The 23116-nt window shown below is 33.9% G+C and overlaps 1 protein-coding gene and 1 pseudogene across 1 annotated transcript; one reads left to right on the forward strand and one right to left on the reverse strand.

Annotated features, from left to right (window-relative positions):
• Nucleotides 1-146: 146 nt before the first annotated feature.
• Nucleotides 147-21957, reverse strand: LOC128155424 (uncharacterized). Its single transcript, XM_052817122.1, has 6 exons — nucleotides 21690-21957; nucleotides 20505-20648; nucleotides 20286-20360; nucleotides 17062-17256; nucleotides 1711-1854; nucleotides 147-1014 (listed from the first exon to the last, which is right to left on the reverse strand). The coding sequence occupies exons 1-6, from the start codon at nucleotides 21846-21848 to the stop codon at nucleotides 847-849; spliced, it is 885 nt and encodes a 294-aa protein (XP_052673082.1). The 5' UTR covers nucleotides 21849-21957; the 3' UTR covers nucleotides 147-846.
• On the forward strand, nucleotides 4458-14582 carry LOC128155425 (uncharacterized; annotated as a pseudogene).
• Nucleotides 21958-23116: the final 1159 nt, after the last annotated feature.

Below are 23116 nucleotides of genomic sequence, written 5' to 3' on the forward strand. Positions count from 1 at the left end.
CTGACATGTCAAACTAAGAGACTCAGGTGACTGTCAAGGCCTGTGGGCCTCTTATCTTATTTTTACCTGGTGAGCTTAATTCTACTTTAGAATCAAATTATTTACTTGTTACTATCTAAAATTGCTTAACATTATTAAGATGCATACACAGGAGGTTTCATTTATTCATATCTGTCCAATTACAAACCAACTGGCTTGGTATAAAAATACAAAATACTGAGTTATTCATAAGGTTTCAACACATTTAGGAAATTTTAGTTTAACACTGAATTTCTGCCATGATTTAAAAATCAGAGTAACAAAATGTCATCCATACATTTGACTCACAATAAACTATTAGTTATTCATACAAAAAAACATTTTTGACTTGTATAAATGTGTACGAAAAAGTGCTTTCTTCACGTACATAAAAAAACCACTGACATGCATGTACATGATGATTACTTACAAGGCCAATGAAAAACATCTTTGTTAGCCAACGGTCTATGATCCACTCCTTTCCTCTTAGTACAGGAGTGGATTGTAGACCTTAATTTGGTTAGCGACGATGAACGTAAAATAGCGACACAAAAAACATTTGTCAGTATAAACAGTACATTTGGTTTTATCATGTGTAAATCAATCACAACAAATTAAGATAAATGTAGATATGTGCAGGTGCTACATCCTCCACCAAATATTTAAAGTAACATCTTGAAATTCCCCATAAAAACTAAAATACACCCACTTTCCAAAATGAAGTACAAATATTAAACAAATTCATAAATCTTTGCACCAAATAAAGAGAAGTTCACAGTACGAATACATAGGCCTAGTAATAATGTCCATGTCTAAATAAACGGCAGCTTATTCCACTTTGTCTTTGTTTAATTTTTTGACTTCATGCATATATCCCAGTCCAGCATTTAGAGTCCAGACTGCTGTGGTTACGATGCTGAAGTACACGTGATAAATGCTCCACGGACTTTGGAAAAACTGAGCGATAAGTTGAAAAGTAATGATACAAGAGTTGACCTGCAAATTTGAAAATTGAAATAGATATATGCATAATTGTCCAAAAGCAAAACATGGTTGGTAAGTGTCATACTGCAACCGACATATGATTACAGTTTTGGTGGAATCTCCCCTGTTCATGATAACAATAAACTAGTTCTCATGCAGTTTGTCTGCTAGCTGTTCAGTTCTGGTTGTTTGTTCTCAAAGCCAATGTTTTGGAGATTGCTTCTGAACAAAAATTTAAGGCCTCTGAAGGGAAATGGGTTATGAAATATACATGTATAAAATTTACAATTGGGTTCCTCAGATACCAACGAAATCTCAGTATATGAACTGTAGGCTTGTATACTCTCATTTTTGATTTAGAGGAACATTGTTTGGGCTAATTGGATTGTCATCGTCATTATACATGGCCTGGAGAAGATTCAGTTTTACGGCTTGAAGGTGAGGATTTTTATAAAACAAATATTACCTGGATAAATCATACCTAAGATTTGATGTTGGTTTGATGGGCAATGTATTGACCACTCTTATACATATGCATTATTGTACATCAAAATTTTCTTTAGAAAACTTAACAATCAAGCTACATGTGTGTCAAGATTTAACTCGTCCTCTGCAAGTCAGGTCCAGTATTTAGGGCATCATGACTTACAATTCATTCTGTCAGCTTTTCTTCATCTAAAGTCTGGTATGATTGAAATGATTACTTACAAGGATGCGAAGGGCGAGGAACGTCATCTTGTCATCTTGGCTGCTAAATCTGGTTGCTGAGGCTGAGATTATACATGTCCCAAAGAGAAAAGCTGCCACATTACGGATGAGTGAGAGGTGAAGTTTGCCAAGTTTGCCATCAACCTGTCAATATACATACAGCATATATACATATAAGTATATACTAGATGTCTGTTTGTATGACATGAATTTTTTGCCACCCAGCAATTTATAACTGTATGACCTTTAGTACAAGTTAGGTCCTCAATAAAAGAGGCACATAGCAGCATAATACTTAAGAAGGCCGACTTAATTTTCATAGCACACATTTTTGTGCATTCTAGTAAAATACAGTTTATATATATTTTTAAAGAATATTTATTGATATGATTTATGAAATTTAACACATTAACAATAGAGAAAAATAATTCCGATTTTTTAAGGAAAATTTTATTTTTTCAAATATTTTTCCATTGTACGGTAGGTGAGCACAACGCTTGTGCTTTTATGATGTTGTGATAAAATGAAACTTTGTTGAAGTGCATTATAAGAAATAACATAAAAGAAAAGTAACGTCGTTGAAAATCTGTACACAGAATAATGCTATCCTCGGGGGTATTTTTCTTTTCTTTTTTTTATGAGTCCATTATTCCAATCTACATTTGTAATACTCCAAATTTATTGCAAAATTGGTGCATTTTAATATTTTGAGATAATACCAGATGGTAGAATTAAGTATTTTTTATATATAAAAGGTAGAAAAAGATGTTACTAATCACATATTACAATTTGACAAAAAAAAGCTATTGTAGTAATATTGTAATCTGCTTCAATTTGCGGAAAATGAAAATTTCCTATATATTTCTATAGTAAATGTACATGTTTTTTGAGATGGTCCCTAAAAAGAACAAGACAGTTGATTTTCTTGAAACTTTGCAAACAAACTAGAGTTGGTGTAATTTACATATGGTTAAAAAATGAAAAGTTTTGCTATTGTAGTTTCTCAACACAAAAACCCAAATCAGTCTCCTTAAACTAAATGTGTATTATTAAAAATTCAGTTAATACCTGTTATATCACAGTCTCTTTATATTGGCATAATAAACAAAATCAAGATGAAATTCAAATCAATATTCAATAGAATATAAATCAAACTGAAATAAAATACATCACTTTTCAAACACATCCCTCCCCCCCCCCCCCCCAACTTTTTTGCGCAGCAAAGATTTTTCTTAAATACAAAAAATTGAATTGAAAATAAGGAAATAAACAATGCAATTGAAGTTGAAGGAATACTTGCTGCCACCCCCCCCCCCCCCTCCCCCCACAATGGATAAGGATTTTTCCGGATTTTGGAAAGAACCTTTTTTTTTTTCTTCTTTCTTTGCTTGTGAAGATTTTTTGGATGAGTCTGCCCCCCCCCCCATTCAAAAACGATGCTACGTGCCTGATATCCACTTAAACTTACATTTAAAACAATATGATGTCATGATCAAAGCTTATTGCATTTGTCTACCAATTGATTTGCACATGTAAATTTTCTGCATACAAAAGGAGACAACTCTCATATTCTCTATATATTTGAAGCTTAGCTGCAGAAGAAGCTGTATACCTATTGGCTTTTTAAGCTATAATAATTGTGGCAATTAATTCTTGTAAGTTTTCCATTGATCTAAGTTTCTTAATTCCTTTTTTGGCCAATTCTTTTCGTACAAAATTAGGAAAATGACATGTATTTAAATCTGCCTCAATATCACAGCAAATGACCCAAATAACTCTTTCAACTTGCATGTAGGAACTGAGAAACAATAAAAAATAAACATAGGTACCGGTAATCACAGATTACAAAGCTCACCGTGACGAGCCATCACCTTCATGAAGCATCACCTTTATGAGACCACCTTTATCATATTATAATATGTAAATCATATGTAGTGTTCTTGGATATCCATGGATACTGTTATGTTAAAAAATTGTATGATAATCATAATTATGTTCATTTCATACAGTAGTATAAGACACAATGTTTATCAATACAATAATATAAAATATGATATTGCATCCGATGATACTTACAATATCAACAGTCAACATTTGTTTTGTTATATGAAAAAACAAACCAAAATTTAAGAAAGTAATTGAAAACAGATCACCATAATTTTCTCAGCTCAACAAAGAATTCACGAATTCACTTTTGTGCAAAGTTCATTTCCAAAATATCCCCAGCATCAAACGGTCACTGGTGATATTCCGCCGACCGTAAGACTTAACATACAGATGCTCTACCTGATTTTACATCACAGTAATTCGCAAATCCTAATATCTTTTATGATAGCAAACTGTCGCATTGCGCGTCCGTTATTTACTTGCCTTGACTGACTGTCTATTATGACGTCATCTTGTTTTGAAGTGGCTAAGAATTATTTACGTCATCGTTTACGAATCAACAAATCAGAGGCGATTATTTGAAATAAAGGGAATGTTCTCTAGATATAATTCCTAGCCGGTCAATATCAACAAAATATTGACCAGTCAATATTTTTCGGATGAGCTAATATTACAATTATTGACTATTCGTCTATATAGAGTTATATAGTGAGAATATATTATTGAATATAACAATTAAGAAATAATATTGACTGGGGTTGAACGCAACATTGATTATATTAGCCCCCGAGGGATGAATATATTGCCCTTCACTTTGCGTCGGGCAAAATATTTGTCCCAAGGGGGCTAATATAATCAATGTTGCCGGAAAACTCAGTCAACATTTGCTTTGTTATATTAAGGAACAAACCAAAATTTAAGGAAGGATTTAAAAACAGATCACCGTAATTTTCTCAGCTCAACATAGATCAAATTTACGAATTCAATTTTGCACAAAGTTCAATTCCAAAATATCGTCGGCATCAAACGGTCACTGCAGAAGTAACTTAGAAATTGCTATCAAAGGGCACCTGCACCAAAAACTTTAACCTTCTCCAAAATTCATGACCCAGATTCAGCATCCAAGTCTTTCAAGTCCATAAGCGGGTCCAGATGCAACATCCATGCAAGTTTGGTGAAGTTAGGACAAGTAATAACTTAATTTCAGGACCTGCAACAAAAAATGTAACCAGGTCCGCCGACGCCAGATGTATAGCATAAGTTCCCCCTTCTTTGTCTCGGTGAGCTAAAAAAATATTCTTATGTAAAACAGTAAGCCCTTTTGTAACAGGATGATTTTTTAGTCATGACATATTGAGCATGACAGTTCTCAAGAAGATTTTAAACAACTGTTTAAATATAATTATTAGAAATCTACATCAAACTTTGAACCCCTTTTTTTATAGATTGACTAGACTGAAGACACAATTTAATCATACAAATAACAGAAATCTGTTTTTATTACAATTGACTGAGTTGACATGTGTTGAACTTGAGCTACAAATTGGTATTTGTTTTTACAACAATTAACACAATAGTTGACTTGGTATTCTTCGATATACACATGTATCTCTGTCGTTATAATGATACCCAAGCTTACTTAAAACATACCAGTCCTATAACATCTTCGCTGCTATAACACATATTTCATACCCACATCTAATGTTGCATGAACCTTATTCACCTAATATCTCTAATGAATTACAATTTCAAGCACTTTGATTTTACTATTGTAATAATAAAGTTCATAAAATTTCATAAAGCCGTTTTTTAAAAGAGTAATCAATTAAATTATGATTTGTACATGTAATCACAAAAATTGATGATTACTCATGATTACTCAGCAACCTGTGATCGATTATCACTGTTTAATATGATTACTGATTACGATTACCCCATCCCTGGTCATGTTCAGCGTTAAGCTCATTGCTATAAAAACAATACAAAATCTGGAACTGGAACACAATTTGGAAGAAAACATAAGCACCCTTGAGACCCTTTTAAAAGTTTCCTGACCAAAAGGAAGTACATTTCTTTCTTATCTAAATAGCATGACCTTCAACATTTTCGCATCCTTCAAAATGGGGTCTTTCTCCGCTGAAATGTAAGTGCATTAAATAAATACTTTAATTTGCTTTTGAAATGTAGACATTTTGAGTGTATTTCTTGTTTATAGCGTGAATAAGAAATGTTTACAAATCAAATTTGACAGATGTGAGGGACTGCAGCACATGTCAGAGTCCGTGTTTGTGGGACTGTGTGAGATCGTGGGGACCTCACAACAGGTGGCTATCAGGAGGGAGATATGGGACATCAGTGAGATGTTGGAGAGACAAGTGAAATCTAATCGTGGGATCATGGGTATGTCAAGTGGAAGTCGGAGAGAAGGGTTCAGACTGAAGGGATCAGATATAGACACGATGTTCTGGTTCAACAACCACCGAGTGATCATGGACATATCTCAGTCTGGGTATTACAAATCAGACAATACAACCTTGATTCTCTCTGACAGTTCTGAAAGTCCACCAGGATTCACTTTACTCCAGTTACTGACACCATCAAAATACTATATTGTCATGTTAGCATGTGTCAGAATGAATGATAGGGTCTATATAAGTAGTTCTATGTACAGACAGTCAACTTCTTCTCCTAATTCTACAGAACATGGACCCTGCAGTAGTGGTATTCGAGGAAAATTAGAATATGATAATGCTCACTGTCTTTTTTGTGACTTTTGGCCTCCATCTGCCTCCTCATGGATAGACAGATGTCATTCATGGCCTGGTCCTGAAGTTGTTAGTGATATTGTCAGAAATGGATGTCACTTTGTAGCAATAGGACACCCATTAGGGCCCCATGGAAATAAAGAATGGAGAATTTCTTTTTCTAAGGCAGAATATACACTTGTGTCATCAATGAACCACTCTCAGTTTTTGACTTATGGACTGTTGAAACTTTTCTTAAGGGTGTTATTTACTCAGGGTTTGAGTTCTCAAATTCCGATTGTTAAAAAGTTCAATGTAATGAGTAAAATTTGATCTAAACACAAAAAGTGTTTATGAAATGAATTATTATTGACAAAAAATTCAATAGTTTTACTTTATTATGAAATTATGCTCAAACAAAAATTGACTTTTAGCCAAACAGAGGAAATTCGGACTAAATTTTGCAGATTTTGTTTTCTGCTAAAAGTTTTATGGCAGCAGTCTAATATCAAAAGTTAGGATTTTATATTTAAGTCTACGTAATTTTTCATATTTTCCGTTGGGTTTACCTAACTTATTCATTAAAATAATCTTATGGCACAAATAATAAAAATATTGAAAAACACTTAAAAACGATAAAAGACATCATATCTCAAAATTTTGATCATTGACCTCATATAAATTTTATACCAACAGAATAAGGTCAATATCCATGTAAGTAGTTCAATATCATAAATGTTTTTGTATTATCATTATTCAATTTTTTGTAAAATTAAATCAAAAAGGGGTAGGGATTCGAAAATTGATAGAGGAAATTCGAACTGAATTATTTTTTAAAATTGATGCTGAAATCTTAATGTTGTGTACTTATTTAGTGCCACTACCATTCATAAACTATATCTTATTTTTTAAAGTGTTTAATTATTTGTAATATTTTTATAATTAAGAAAATCTCAATGGTAGTGTAAAATTTTATGGGATTTTTCTTGATTTTTCAATAAATATTCAATGGCCATTAACTCAAAAAGTAGGTCATTGACCTACTTTTCTGAAAGTGAAAAATAACAATACAAGCAAAGGTCTATAACACACAATAGATGGTTTTTCATTATCATCAGTGGATTTTTTTTTCATTCTGAGTAAACGTCATCCTTAAAAGAAGTTTTATATCAACAATCAGAAGAAACCAATCAGCTGTTGTGTTCTTATCACATGAAGACAACAATTTTCTGGGCAATTCAACAAAACACACTGCCTCACTGGTGTTCACAAAATCTCCTGGCCGGTTTCTGGGTATGCTTCAAACTCCTCCTTAAATGGGTGTATGTGGGGATCTGTCCAAACTTTTTCATCCCACAAAACAACTTGTTTCGGACAAAGGTCCATGGCTCAGCACCAAACAGATTGTTCCTACAGTTACATGAATTGTACAAGAAAGGTCTGGCCTGTCTGTTACAGAGTTCCTCTTTTAGGTCCTACATCATTGATGTCCTGTACAATCCTAGACTTTCTATTTGTACAGATGAGAGTATGATTAGGTCTGAAGTTGATTATGATGCAGACCTGGTCATAGAGTCCTCATATGTTTTAATTACAGCAGGGTATCTGTATCAAATAATGAAAGCCATACACACAACAGAACAGTTTATGGATTCACCAATGACACATCATCAAGTTGTGGCCATGCAAAAATTTACAGCCTTCGTCCTTCAGCAAATTTCTTTTCGATTACAAAACATGTACACAAACACATGTGTCAACAAACAGACATATATTTCAGATAAAATCTCCTGTCACATGCTCAAATTAGCAGCCAAGTTTGGGTGTGTATCTGACATGTTGTACATTGCCATGTATTATTACAAGACACTCAGATACAGGGAAGCTTTATCTGTTATAGAGATGACAAAGGTCAAGTTAGCACAGCCATATCTGATGTATATGGGAGATGTAGACAGAGAGAGGTATACTGAAGCTGTAGGGGGACAGTCCTGGTCTACAAAGATAAGACAGGCTATAGCAGAGGATATCACACTTTACAACACAGTCTGTTATATCAGTGAATTAGTACCAGAACAGTCTTTTCTACAAACTGGCTTACATATCCCGGTGTTTGTGCTGTTACATTTCCTAGAGTTCTTGTGTTACAGACACATTGATACAACATTATCGCAAGCAGCTCTAGATGAGCTACAGGTCCTAGTCCACCATGATCGGGGACTGTATGTACCTGATCTACTCAGAGACATCTCCTGGGAGATCCTGGGGATTTGTCAACAGATCATAGGGAACCTCAAGGCTGCTCTATACTCATACCAACAGTCACTCACACAGCATCCATACAACAGAATACAAACTGCAACACAGAAGAGAATACAGGACATAGTTCAGTCAACACAACACCAATATGTAGAGGATCTGCCTTTGGATTGAAAAACATTTTAGGTAATCTCACCGAGACATGGCATCATCTTTTTGAGACTACCTTTATCATAGTATATGAAAATCATAGATAATGATCTTGGATATTCATGGATGCTGTTTTGACACAATAACATATATCATATGTTAAAACATAGGTTATCACGGATTACAAAGCTCACCGATATGAGGCATCACCATAATGAAGCATCACCTTTATGAGACCACCTTTATCATATTATATTGAAAATCACAGTTAATGATCTTGGATATACACGGATACTGTTTTGACAAATATTGTATTACTATATCACATGTATGATAATGATAAGTTCATTTCATATGGTATTATAAGATATAATGTTTATCAATACAATAATATAAAATACAATATTGCATCCTATGATACTTACAAAATATATCTTATAATACAATAAAATACTGTAATAAATAATGATGCAATATGAAAATGTAAAATATGATTTCAAGCAAGAATTTTTAAACTTTAACTTTGATTTTACTTTTATAGTCACTACATGTGTTCAACTTCATACTGTATTAAAATCGTAACTAAGTAATAGTTCAAACTATAAATATTTGTTTGATTTCTTAAAATTATCAATTTTCATGTCAAATTCTAGCAAAAATTTCAGGAAAATTATCATTTCTATTTGGGGTCCTATATTTCCAAACAAGAGGCCCATGGGCCACATTGCTCACCTGAGGAACAATAGGTATGATAAAATCAGCTCAATGGAGTCATAATACAAACTATCTGGACAATGTACAATAATACATGTAGATCCTGTATAAATAAAATCCATTTTCCCCTGGATATTCTTATGTTTATAATCATTAGTCCCTTTTCTAACAGGATGATTTTATAGTCATATCATATGTTGAGTATTGCAGTTCTAACAATAGTTTATATATGGGATATAAACGTACATCAAACTCTGAACCTTCTCGTATGGCCAAAGAATTGTCCTGGGGCCAAAGTCTTTACAATTATAAAGAATCATCTGGCTGATTAGTTTTTGAGAAGATTTTTAAAGATTTACCCTATATATTCCTTTGTTAAACTTTGACCCCCCCCCCCCCCATTGTGGCCCCACCCTACCCCTGGGGATCATTATTTTCACAACTTCGAATCCACACTACCTGAGGATGCTTTCACTCAAGTTTCAGCTTTTCTGGCTGATTAGTTTCTGAGAAGAAGATTTTTAAAGATTTACTCTGTTTATTCCTATGTAAAACATCGACCTCCCATTGTGGCCCAAACCTACCCCTGGGGATCATTATTTTCACAAATTTGAATCTACACTACCTGAGGATGCTTCCACACAAGTTTCAGTTTTCCTGGCTGGTTTCTGAGAAGAAGATTTTTAAAGATTTACTCTATATAATCATATGTTAAACTTCGACCCCCCATTGTGGCCCCAACCTACTCCCAGGGGTTATTATTTTCCCACCTTTAAATCTACACTACCTGAGGATGCTTCCACACAAGTTCCAGCTTTGCCGGCGGATTAGTTTCTGAGAAGAAGATTTTTAAAAATTTATTTTATATATTCCTATGTTAAATTTCGATCCCCCATTGTGGCCCCTGAATTAACCCTACCCCCTGGGGATCATTATTTTCACAACTTTGAATCAACACTACCTGAGGATGCATCCACACAAGTGTCAGCTTTCCTGGCTGATTAGTTTCTGAGAAGAAGATTTTTAAAGATTTACTGTATATATTCCTATGTAAAACTTTGATTCCCCATTGTGGCCCCATCCTACCCCCGGGGGTCATGATTTTCACAACTTTGAATCTACACTACCTGAGGATGCTTCCACAAAAGTCTCAGCTTTCCTGGCCGATTAGTTTCTGAGAAGAAGATTTTCAAAGATTTACTGTATATATTCATATGTTAAACTTCGACCCCCCATTGTGGCCCCAACCTACTCCCAGGGGTTATTATTTTCACACCTTTAAATCTACACTACCTGAGGATGCTTCCACACAAGTTCCAGCTTTGCCGGCGGATTAGTTTCTGAGAAGAAGATTTTTAAAAATTTATTGTATATATTCCTATGTTAAATTTCGATCCCCCATTGTGGCCCCTGAATTAACCTTACCCCCTGGGGATCATTATTTTCACAACTTTGAATCAACACTACCTGAGGATGCATCCACACAAGTGTCAGCTTTCCTGGCTGATTAGTTTCTGAGAAGAAGATTTTTAAAGATTTACTGTATATATTCCTATGTAAAACTTTGATCCCCCATTGTGGCCCCATCCTACCCCCGGGGGTCATGATTTTCACAACTTTGAATCTACACTACCTGAGGATGCTTCCACAAAAGTCTCAGCTTTCATGGCCGATTAGTTTCTGAGAAGAAGATTTTCAAAGATTTACTGTATATATTCATATGTTAAACTTCGACCCCCCATTGTGGCCCCACCCTTCCCCCGGGGGTCATGATTTTCACAACTTTGAATCAACACTACCTGAGGATGCTTCCACACAAGTTTCAGCTTTCCTGGCCGATTAGTTTCTGAGAAGAAGATTTTTAAAGATTTACTCTATATATTCATTTGTTAAACTTCGACCCCCCATTGTGGCCCCATCCTACCCCCGGGGGTCATGATTTTCACAACTTTGAATCTACACTACCTGAGGATGCTTCCACAAAGGTCTCAGCTTTCCTGGCCGATTAGTTTCTGAGAAGAAGATTTTCAAAGATTTACTGTATATATTCATATGTTAAACTTCGACCCCCATTGTGGCCCCACCCTACCCCCGGGGGTCATGATTTTCACAACTTTGAATCAACACTACCTGAGGATGCTTCCACACAAGTTTCAGCTTTCCTGGCCGATTAGTTTCTGAGAAGAAGATTTTTAAAGATTTACTCTATATATTCATTTGTTAAACTTCGACCCCCCATTGTGGCCCCACCCTCAGGTGAGCTAAAAAGGTTAAGATTCCAATTCAATAAGTTGGTTTCTGGAAGAACAGACTTTGAAAATTTTCGTAATAAATATTGACAAATTTTTTACTTTTTTAATCTTTATTAAGATCTGTGTACAAACATAGAATTGTGAGCAAATCTCTGTATCTTGCTTATAATTCGAAGCTTAACACTCAAATATGGTTATAGTAAATAGAAATTGTAGGGTAACAATTAAACACAAGCAATGTGCACTACATGTATAACAAATAAAGAACACAATTTATTTTTTCGAAATGAATCATATATATACATGTATATACCTACATATTTCCATCAGTGATATCAAACTATTTAAACTGAATAAACTCGAGAAAATGCCGAGCATCTCAACAAAACCTATTGCATTAATCTACCATTACGCAAAAGATAATGCCGAATTACCGATAGAATGAATTGTATTTCAGTACTTTTTTGATACATCAGATTTTGCTTAATTTGCGCAGGTAAACAGTTAACTGTTTGATTGATTTACCGAAGTCTCTGTTTGATTTGATACGTAAAAATCACAAAATACAGACGATAGTTCCCAGGTTACAAAGCATAAATAATGAAAACGAAACGATAATCAGCTAGAACAAGCTAACACCAATGTGGGTATATCCCTCTAACTATTTTTAGAATCGGTAGGACAACAAAGGAGTGCCTTTAAGCAAAATAGTCCCTATACTTGCAGAGTGTATATACATTTATTGGGACATTTTAAATCAGAATGCTTGACACATGTCAGAAAAGAGGATTTGCAATTTTTAAAACAAGTGTCAAAATTGAATTATCATTTGAAGAAAAGAATTGAAATTGTTTGATGTACACCCTTTCCAAAACTGAGAAATTCCCTACTTTTACTTTCATTTTCAGAGTTTTTCAATACAGACGCATTTTGCCGGAAAACGAATCTGACTTCAAACCACGAAATTTTAACAGGAAAGAGACAATTTGATGAGCTTTCATTCAAGAGGTCCCTCGTTGCTGAACGAAAATTAGGGCCGGAGCTATGAACCATAACGTTAACATTACCGCCTATGGAAAATGCATTAGTGGACTATACCCATGTCATGTGTGAAAACTGTCAACGCATTGAAATATTTAGCCTCAATTTACTTCACAAAATCGGCACCAATATATTTTGCATGTTTCAAAAATTTCCCTTCATACGCGAACTGTTGCACAACAAGCAAATTCATCATAGTCAGATCGACCCTTTTTCGTATAATGTCATGGCTGCTTTAAACAAAGAACCTCGTTTTAGAAGTATGGAATACGAGTCTTGGTAAAATGGGTATGCAAACCGGGCCGTGGCAAAATAAAAGCTGGGGCAGATCGGCAATCGTCAATTCCAAATACGCATTATTTTGCAGCAATATTTAGTTACAGTGAATACAAATATACTGGTCCATCATATATCCTGAAATTTTAATGAGATTGGCAGATTAATAACTGCCAATCTTTTGATTTGCCCAGGCCAAGTCTTGCCTACCCATTTTACCGGATGCCGAACCCGAAGCTATTAAACTGATTGAAACACGCCTTTCCTTTATTATTATTTTCGTAATAACTCAGATTTGAAACAGAAATAGCCCTTAATTTTTGCAATTTATACTTTCCTTCCCATAAGGATAATTTATGCTAAACTACGTTGAATTGGACTCAGTAGTTCTTGAGAAGAAGATTTTTAAAAATGCACCCCCCTTTTTCAACAGTTTCAAGGTTTTCTCCGCTTTGAATACAGATCTGACTTTTATTTCTGCAATTTATATTTGCCCTCCCATAAGGATGCTTTGTGCCAAATTTGGTTGAAATTGGATAAGGGGTTTTAGAGAAGAAGTTCAAAATGTAAAAAGTTTACAGACGGACAGACAGACGGACGGACGGATGGACAGACAGACGGACGACGGACAAAATGTGATCAGAATAGCTCACTTGAGCTTTCAGCTCAGGTGAGCTAAAAAGGCTTTACAATTATTTTTTAAATTGATCCTGCATCAGAAACTACATGTAGATTTATGTTATTTTGTATGTTTACTACTCATTAGAACATATTTTAAATATTTATTATCCTTAAAAAATACTTCAGATTTTAAATTGGTACCAAATTTTACAGGTCTATAGGTTCTACATTTGGCTACCATTGGTGGAGACGGTTCTGAAATGTGTGTCAGAAGAATTCTAATAACACTCATGACAAATTTTTTTGCCAAGGATTGTCTTTAAGGAGTCATTGAAAGTAAAGTTGAATTTAAAAATTAAGGTTATTTACCAATTATTCTAGTATATATAAACATGTTTACCAAGAATGATGTAAACTCAATGACTTGTTACATGTATTCTTGTTAAATTCTTATTTGAAAGCTTAAACATATACGAGGTACTTAAAAACTTAATCGTAATGTATGTTTACTCTTTACTGAGAAAAGTAACAAATCATTTGAATACCAAATACTACAATTTTAGAGAGTGTTCCAAAAAACAGAGCAACTGCTGATTCCATAAACAAAAGACATTGAGAACAATATCAATGGTAGAGGTATGCCAAAGAGAAGGGAATGAAGTAACTGGCAGAGAAGAAAAGGAGGAAGGAGGAGACTCAGATTTTTTTTTTTTATAAATGTTTTCTTCATGAACTGCATGAGCAATAAAATATATTACAATTTAATTACATTTACTCTTTTCTTTTTGCTCAGGTATTTTTCGCCTTATGTTGAAAGAATACAGTGGCCCAACAAATGCCCAATATTGTTCGGTACATTGGCCCAACAATAAGCTGACAAGTTGGTCCGATTAAGGGCCGATGGGCAAATTGCTGTTGGCCCAATTTTGAATGCTTACAATAGCCCAACGGTAAAAAAGTGACGTTTGCCAAATATACAAAGAATACAGTGGCCAACAATGACCAACTATTGTCTGTTACATTGGCCCAACAATAAACCAACAAGTTGGTCCGATTAAGGGTCGATGAGCAAATTCCCGATGGCCCAATGTTAAATGCATACGGTGGCCCAACATAAGAAATATTGTTGGCCCAATAAAGGTCCAATGATGTCTTGCTATCTGGGTTATGTTTATATGCATTAATATTATATGTCAAATCAAAGAAGGAATATAATTATATATCACAAAGAGGTCATTTTTTAATTTTTAATTTAATTAGTACGACTTTTAGCATGATCCAATAGGAACCAAATGCATAATGTACCGGTACATGTAGATATTTTGAAAAGCAAATATTTTATGCTTTCATCATGTTCATATGTTGTTGCTTTGCTAAATGTAATCAAAGATAAATTTCAAAAATCTATTATTCAATTTAATGTCAACTTTTACAATACATGTACTTTAGATTAGTGAAAGATAAGATATACGTATTCGTACCTTTTTTTTCCTCTACATTTTATCATTCCAAACTTAAATTATATACAAAATATACTTTGTACACTTTGATAAGTTAGAACCCTGGCATGAATCAAGTCTCTTAAATTAACAGATTATTTATAAGAAACGTGGGGGGTTTCTATTTTTTATATAAGTTACTTTAAAATATGACTAACTTAAAATCATTCCAGATAAACAAATAACGATGTGTCATGATTTTAAGTAAAGCTATCCCTCTGACATTTCAGTGTTGGTTTTACTTATTTTAACTTTAATGTTACGTAAATGACGCAATTGAAGACCAATTAAATAAGCAAATAAGCAATAACAAAAATAGATTTGACATTTATTCCCAAGTCCCTTGTATAACATGTTTGTTGTACGTGATGATAAGATGATTAACTTTGGTCTTTTGATGTATATCATGAATAATTTTAAAATATGAATTAAAAATTTATCTCATAAATTATGTATTTTTGTTGACTTGATAGTAAACATTCATATCTATTAATATTGTCATTAGTTTATATGCATTTTTTACCTTCAAGAAATGGCAACAAAGGAGGGAAAACAGCTCAGACAACTCTGGTTTAGGGAGAATTCTTGTGCACATCAGAGTTGTATAAATACAAATGAATATCTTGTGCATCGTCCATACATAGACAATTCCAAAAGAAAATGGAAGTGTTGGCATATGTCAACAGTCAACCCTTGAGTAATGAATGAGGAACATACACTGCCAGAAAAACATAATGCTTTCTTACCTTTTACTTGACCAAATCTTGTATTGTTTCAAAAAGATTTTAAAGTACATGTACTGCATGAAAAAAGAAACAAGCAAATCTTTGAAACATACAACCACATATTTCTCAAAATTGTTTATATTCTTGAATATTTCATGAAATTAAGTCATGTTAGTCAAGCTCCATGCAAGACTTTCCACATGTACATGCATGTATCAAAGGCCTTTTGTCACATTCAGTAATGTACAGATTAAGAACCAATTTAAGGACAACGCAGATATATCGCACACCTAAAAGAAGTGAATGTTACATACATGGAATTCTCTTCATATGACATCACAATCACTAAATCTCAATGAAAAATTGCTTATGATGCAATATATAATAGCTGTTCCACATCATCAATACACACTTTTTGTATTGCAAGTAGTGGTTCATCTTGCTATAATTTAACGTGCTAAAATACCGTTTTCAGCATTAATTAATATTCATAAATTTCTTCAGGGGATGTCCCAGTATTGTAGTGAGTTTACATATAAGCTCAAGTTATCTATAACGGTCTTCATAGATTAGTTCACAGAGTTTGAGCCAGTGAAAGCAGTTACATTATTCCAAACAACTTCAATACTCGTATTGATAATATAGTAAAACCACCCCCGTTCTTAAGTTTTGAGGTATTTTATCATTAAAAAATGTTCAGCACACTCTGATAGTTGTTTTGTTTCATATATCTACCTCAATATTATGTACATAACCTTTTTCTTAAAAGTTGCACAGTTTCATGAAGAATTGAAAAAAAAAATGACACAGTGCACTTTGGATGTGCCTCTGTAAAAACTAAGTTGATATGATGACATGGTCATTTTTTACATGAAATTAATTCAAAATCATCATATAAGTATCATATTTCAATTTGGATAAAAAATCTTTTGCAGAATATTTTTAAACTTATTTTTTCTCTCTCAAGAATGCTTTTCCCCATTATGTTCGATCGAAAAAAAAAATTATGCAAACATCTTTTGGAATTGTGCTTACTATCAATCTAATTCAATTTTTAGGTTATATTTTGGTTGATTTTGATATAACTTCAGGATTTAATTCATATACAAAATTCTTTTGAAAATCACTTTTGTAGAAGTGAATTGGGTCTGTTGTCCTTAATCTAAATTGAGGAGATACCAACCTGGATTTTAAATACATGCCCTGGAAAGACAAAGTACATCAAAGCCATAAAGAATGTAAGGAGAGTGTCCATTCTAAGATGAAGGTCTATTCTTAGATGTGCTTCGTTTGCGTATCCCCAGTCCTGACATCTTAACGAGTGGTACAAACTTCCCAGAAACCAGAGGACATCTCCATATGTCCCGAAATACAAACTCTGCAAAAACAGAAACTCATTAGTCATTCGTATTTATCACGTACCGGTACATAAATCAATAAGATCGATATATATCCTCATTTAGATTTCAAAAACCTTATAAATACATATTCTATAACCAACCAGATCTGACATCAATCAAAATGTATATTTTTTCGATGGATTACCGTTTACCAACGTAAAAGAAAAATAAATTTGCCAAAGGATGCATGTATAGATAAAAGCGGTCCTTAATAATTGTCATTTAATATGTGGACCTGCGAGGTAATACCAGTTGTGTGCAGTGTACAGACACATTCCTGCAATTAAATTATTGGAAGCTGACGATGTTAATTAGATTTTTCATGGAGAATTTTTATCTATCAGAATACCAAGCTCATGAACTAAAAAACAGTTCTTTTCCAAAAATCCTAATGAAATCAGAAATTATATTATTTTTTGGTGTGATATAGCTGTTTGATATATTTACATATTTTTTAAGCCATAATGAGACAGGATCCACTTTTCAAAATCCAGTTACATCATATATTTTAAAATATATGCATTAACAAGAGCTGAAGCATACAATTGATGTAACAATCAATGAAATGTCTTTCCCTATGTACCAGAAATACATCCCTGGTACCTGTACCTGAAGTAAATGAAATGATTGAAAATCTCTGATTATAAAATCTTTTTTTTATGCTTACTGTAAATCTAAATATCAGACACCTGATGTTATGCAAGTATTGCTGTTTTTTTAGGGATTTAGTGATAATTGATACAGTCATATGAATTCACATAATCATTATCACCTTTTAGTTTGAAGCCATAGCAGGACTTTTTAGAAATACAATATTTCATTGGTCGACAGGAATACGGATAGGCAATCATAGAATTTTGGAAATTGCCTTCCTATTTTAAGTCCAATTTAAAAAAAAATCAAATATTATATTCACTTCGTATTGACTCCTTCACACCAATTATGATAGTGCTCTTTTGCAGGACATACATTTGTAGTTTGGTGTAATAGATAACGTAACATCAATTGCTTCATTTATTTCATCTAATTATCTACCTACTAAAACTTCGGCAAAGTACCGTTATATCAATTTGCCCTGCAAAAGAACAGTACCGCAGTTATCATGAAGGGGTAAATATCCAATACAGGTGAATATTATTATAGTTATTAGGTTTTTTACTGACTGACTACAGAAATATATTGGATTGTTCAGTCTAATAGACAGGGAGATGAAGCTTATTTATTACAGTGTATTACTATTTCTGTGGCTCGTCAGTAACAAACCTAATACAGGTATCTGTTTTTGTTTTCCTGATATTAAACTATCAAGTGAGGCATTTATTTCTTTAGAAATGTTGATCAATCTTCAAAATTCCATGTATAAAAGTGGTTTATATCTTGTCCAATATATTTGACACAGTCAATCTCTTCAAAATCTCATTCTCACCTTTCAAGTAGTCTTTAAAAATCTTTGCTGCCCCTTGGTCTTTTATAATGTTTTGTTGCCTTTAAGTTTAAAATGTTTTCTACCTTTCCTCCACAGAGGTTTGAGCAAATTTCAAAGATGCCATTTTTTTCTTTTCCATGCAGACACAGCAATGTGATGTCAATTCAAAGGGCGGCTACTCTAATTTAAAATTAATTTCAAAGGGCAACTACTTCAAATATTTCAAGAACATGTGAAAGGTGGTTTTGCATTAAATATTATGAAATGTCGAGATGAGTAGGCGAGGCGTTGGCCATATTGCCAAATAATTATTCTCACCGGAAGGACATAGAGATATATCCAGCAGTCACGTATCATGTTTAAATCAAAGAAAGTAAGACATTTTAGTCCAAAGGAGAACAAAACGTTTTGTTTTGTAAGGATTGTTGGATATCAGCCAATCAGAGAGCTAGGAATTATAATGAATATTAGTGTCTGAAGATGGAAACAATGGAGCAAATTATATGCATGCTATGTTATACAATAAGTCTGCCTTTTACATCAAAATTAAATTCAAATCATTTAGTCGTTCATCTTTTCAAGATAAATATAATACATGTAGATCAAAGTTGGTTCTTGAATTGCAAAACCATTACAAAATCATTTATATTTCAAGCCAATCCTTTTAACATATGTTTTAAATTATTGGTTCTAAATTAGTAAAATGAAACAAAAGTGAGAAGATAAATAATTACGGTATGAGAGGCCCACTTGTATTGACAGTCACCTTCGTACCATAGCCCTGTTAGACTGATATTTAGGAGTCTCATCTTTGTATTTTAAGCTTCGATCATTTTGAAGTCTTTAACCCTAATCTGAGACTCCTTGTCTTTGATATAGTCAATCTTTTATAATATTTACAGTTTCATTTATAATGCACACAAAATTTATGCCTACCAGTACATCTTATTTCTACAAGTATGCAATGCACAGGATATTAAAGTATATTTCCTAAATTAGAACACACATTTAATTCAATATTGCCAAGAAACAATTTACTATGTAGTTTTCGAGATGAAGTTAAAACCAGGCATTCAGTTTTCCTCAAATACATGTATATATGGGAGTAAAGAAGATTTTCTAAGATTTAATACATTTTTACTTTATGGCCATATTGGCCTCGCCCTAGGGCCTGAATCCCGACTTGGGGGCCATGAATTTCACAATTTTGGTAGAGGACTTCGTGGACATCATAACCATGCATCCCAATGAGTGGGAGAAGAGCAGAAGATTTTTCAAAAATTTGTTGTATTTTTTTTAAAATTTGGTCTGCCTTTGACACGGGGGTGCATGGTAGAGCCATTAATTTTACAAATTAAAATTCTCTTACCATATAGATGCTTTACACAATAAATGGTAACAACTGGCATTCTAGTTTTCAAGAAGCTCAAAATGTTAAATTCTCGTGACGACGGACAAAGACCAATTGCAATTAGTCACCTGAGTGATTCAAGTGACCTAAACATACATAACTTGTCTTAATTCTTTTGTGAAATACAGCCCTTCACACTCCTCTCAAAATCTAATACTACATGTATGTACCCTGTCATTCCACTGAGGATCCTTGGTAATATTGTAAATGGAATACACTCGATTCAATATGTAAACACTGGTTGCCTGATGAAGAGAGAAACCAATAATGAATATTATAATACAGTAAATGAAATTTGATACAGTAATTTCATCTTCAGCTATAAGTTTTCAGCTCATAAAAGCTCAAAAACAGTGAGCTAAAAAACAGTGTGCACATTCATAACTTACAATAACTCGAGACCATAGGAATGTAATCTTGACTGTAGGATCGTCGGAGTTCTGAGTTAAGACACCAAACAGAGAGGTGACTAGTAGAACGAATCCAAAGAGTCTATAAAAATACTCATGCTGCATATCTATCTCACCATCCACCTGAAATTAAAGCAAAAAAAAAATATATGATAGATGATATCAAATAATGAATTAATAATGGTGAGTTTGTTGTCAGGTGCTGACACCCAGGTGCTTTGTTTTTAGGTAATCTGCGTCTCGTTTCTTTCTACTAAGTTCAACATGTTAACATGTACATGTATATCAGACCATGGCTAAACAAATCAGCTGGAATTGGACTTCGATGGGACATGTGAGTTTAAACAATGAGTGCAAAATCAGATGTTTCTTAAGTCATTCCAATGTTATATTTGTACCTGAGAGTTTTGAGGCAATGTTATGTCGGGCCAGATTGTCTGCCAAATCAAAACTGATGGCTTATATTAATATGTATCTGTGTGACAGTTAGACTAGGCAGAGATACATACATTGTATTTGAGTACTTTCGCTTGCAATGCAAAAGCCCAGTAGATTGCCTGATAAGCTAGAGCCTAAGAGGGGGTCATTTCACAATAAGAATCTGGAGATTTTTCATTCTATTGATTGGACATTTTTCAAAGAATATGTGCAGCATAAAATTTAAATATCTTGGGACAGAGCTTGTAAACAGTAATTATATCATGTACACTACTAACTATGGAACTGTCTTGCTATAATAAATCATTGCAAAGATGTCCAGAATTTTTAACATGCACTGGAAAGCCAATGACTTGCTAGCTAACACCAAATGTCACTAAAGGTGTCTATGGTGACTGACGCCAGTGATGGAAAGGCCGGCCTAAAGTTAGCAGCTATAGTGTCCCTGCACAAATCCATGTATTTTTTTTTTCATTGGATCATATATGCACAAGATTGAATATGCATGACCTGGCCTATTAGGTCTGGGATGCAATTTCTTCATATAAAAGACGTGTGATTAGTTCGACTCAATACGTTAAGGTAAGTGGTCAAGGGCCAGACTCCAGGGAAGGTGAAACGTGTATGTTGGCTTGTTGACAACATGGCCGAATTGCCTCGATGCCATTTTCTAACATTAATTCTTAAAATAAAAGATATCGGTATGTCTGTCAAATATTATCTTACTTGGTATTGCATAACAAACTGTGGAAATGTTATGCACATCAGCCCCCATGCTGATGTGATTGTCAAATCAGCGGATATCCACACTTTCTGACCAAGAGGCAAGATGCCAAGACAAAGAACAGTCATAACAATAGACGGTAATAGCTCATACACATCCATTGTTATTAGAGATTTCTTTCCTCAGAGGGGTTCCTGATGACTTGACTTGGTTTTTTGATGTAAACAGTTAACCGTCCTTGAGATCTTTTCCAAAAATGCCGCCTCGGTGTTACATTGCAAAATTCCCAAATGCAGCTAGACGATTCGTCCCAGAGACGTTTCAGCCCAAGATTGCTCAAGTGAAAAATAATCAAAGCGACATTTTTTTTAATGGTAAAAGACTAGAGTATTGTTTCGTTAATCATATTATCGGTTATCTTTTCCCCGTACTTTACATGGGTTACAGTTTTAAATGAATAATTTTGAAAATTAAACAATTTCTTCACATTCGATTCAATTCATGAATATATTTTATAACCAATTTTATAAAGACGGCATGGGGCGGTTCCAGGATTTCAGTGTGGTTAGAGGGGCGCCAGTTGTAGACAAGGGGTATTGGCAGGCACGAAGCATCGTTTTTGAAAAAGGGGGGGGGGGGCAAACTCATCCAAAAAATCTTGACAATCAAAAAAAAAAAAAAAGATTTAAAGCTTACTTTCCAAAATCCTCATAATCCTAATCCGTAGGAGGGGGGGGGGGGGGCAAGTATTTTAAGAAAAATCTTTGCTGTGCAAAAAAAGTGTGTGTGTGTGTGTGTGTTGGGGGGGGGGGCAGACCCCCCCCCCCCTCCCCTGATGCTACGTGCCTGATTGGGTTGCCTTGAGGCCCTAAGTGGGCCCAGAGCAAAGCATTGATGGGTCCGCTGCCTTGCAGACATTATTTTTTATCTTAGAGGAACGACTCTACATTAATCAGTTTTAAAAATGGTCAATACAATTATGTGAATGGAGTTTTAAAAAATAAACACGCCGATATATATAGAGGTGTATCAGTTATAATCCACTCTAGGAAGACTTACTGGTAGATAATATATTCTAGTTAGGCTCGAAGGTGCATGTGGTTGTTCGGCCACATTTGAATAGATCTAAGGTGAACATGACTAAAATGGGTTTTCTAACATACGTTACACTATATTGAACCCACGGGTTTTCTTCTGTCAAAACTAGTCTTTTGTATAGAAATCCCATGAGTTAAATAAGAGTCACAATTAACTTGAATTAATGTTTTGGTTTTTTTTCCAAAAGGAGTATATGATTTAACTTTATTTGACAATTTAGGGTAATCTGCCACTGGCAGACTTCTAGATAGTTTGTTTGTCAAAGCGAAAGGTGAACAAAACTCCAGAATGTTACTTTATTGTTTCATTATTCACGGCAAAAATTTAGTTT

This window comes from Crassostrea angulata, chromosome 7 (genome assembly GCF_025612915.1).
Source record: "Crassostrea angulata isolate pt1a10 chromosome 7, ASM2561291v2, whole genome shotgun sequence".
NCBI classification, from domain to species: domain Eukaryota; kingdom Metazoa; phylum Mollusca; class Bivalvia; order Ostreida; family Ostreidae; genus Magallana; species Magallana angulata.

Coding starts and splice junctions, on each gene's coding strand:
- LOC128155424 (XM_052817122.1), bottom strand. CDS start 21,848: ATGGATGTGTATGAGCTATTACCGTCTATTGTTATGACTGTTCTTTGT. Junction 20,649..21,689: donor AGTTTGTTATGCAATACCAA/GTAAGATAATAT, acceptor CTTTAATTTCAG/GTGGATGGTGAGATAGATAT. Junction 1,855..17,061: donor GGCATGTATTTAAAATCCAG/GTTGGTATCTCC, acceptor GTATATTGACAG/GTTGATGGCAAACTTGGCAA.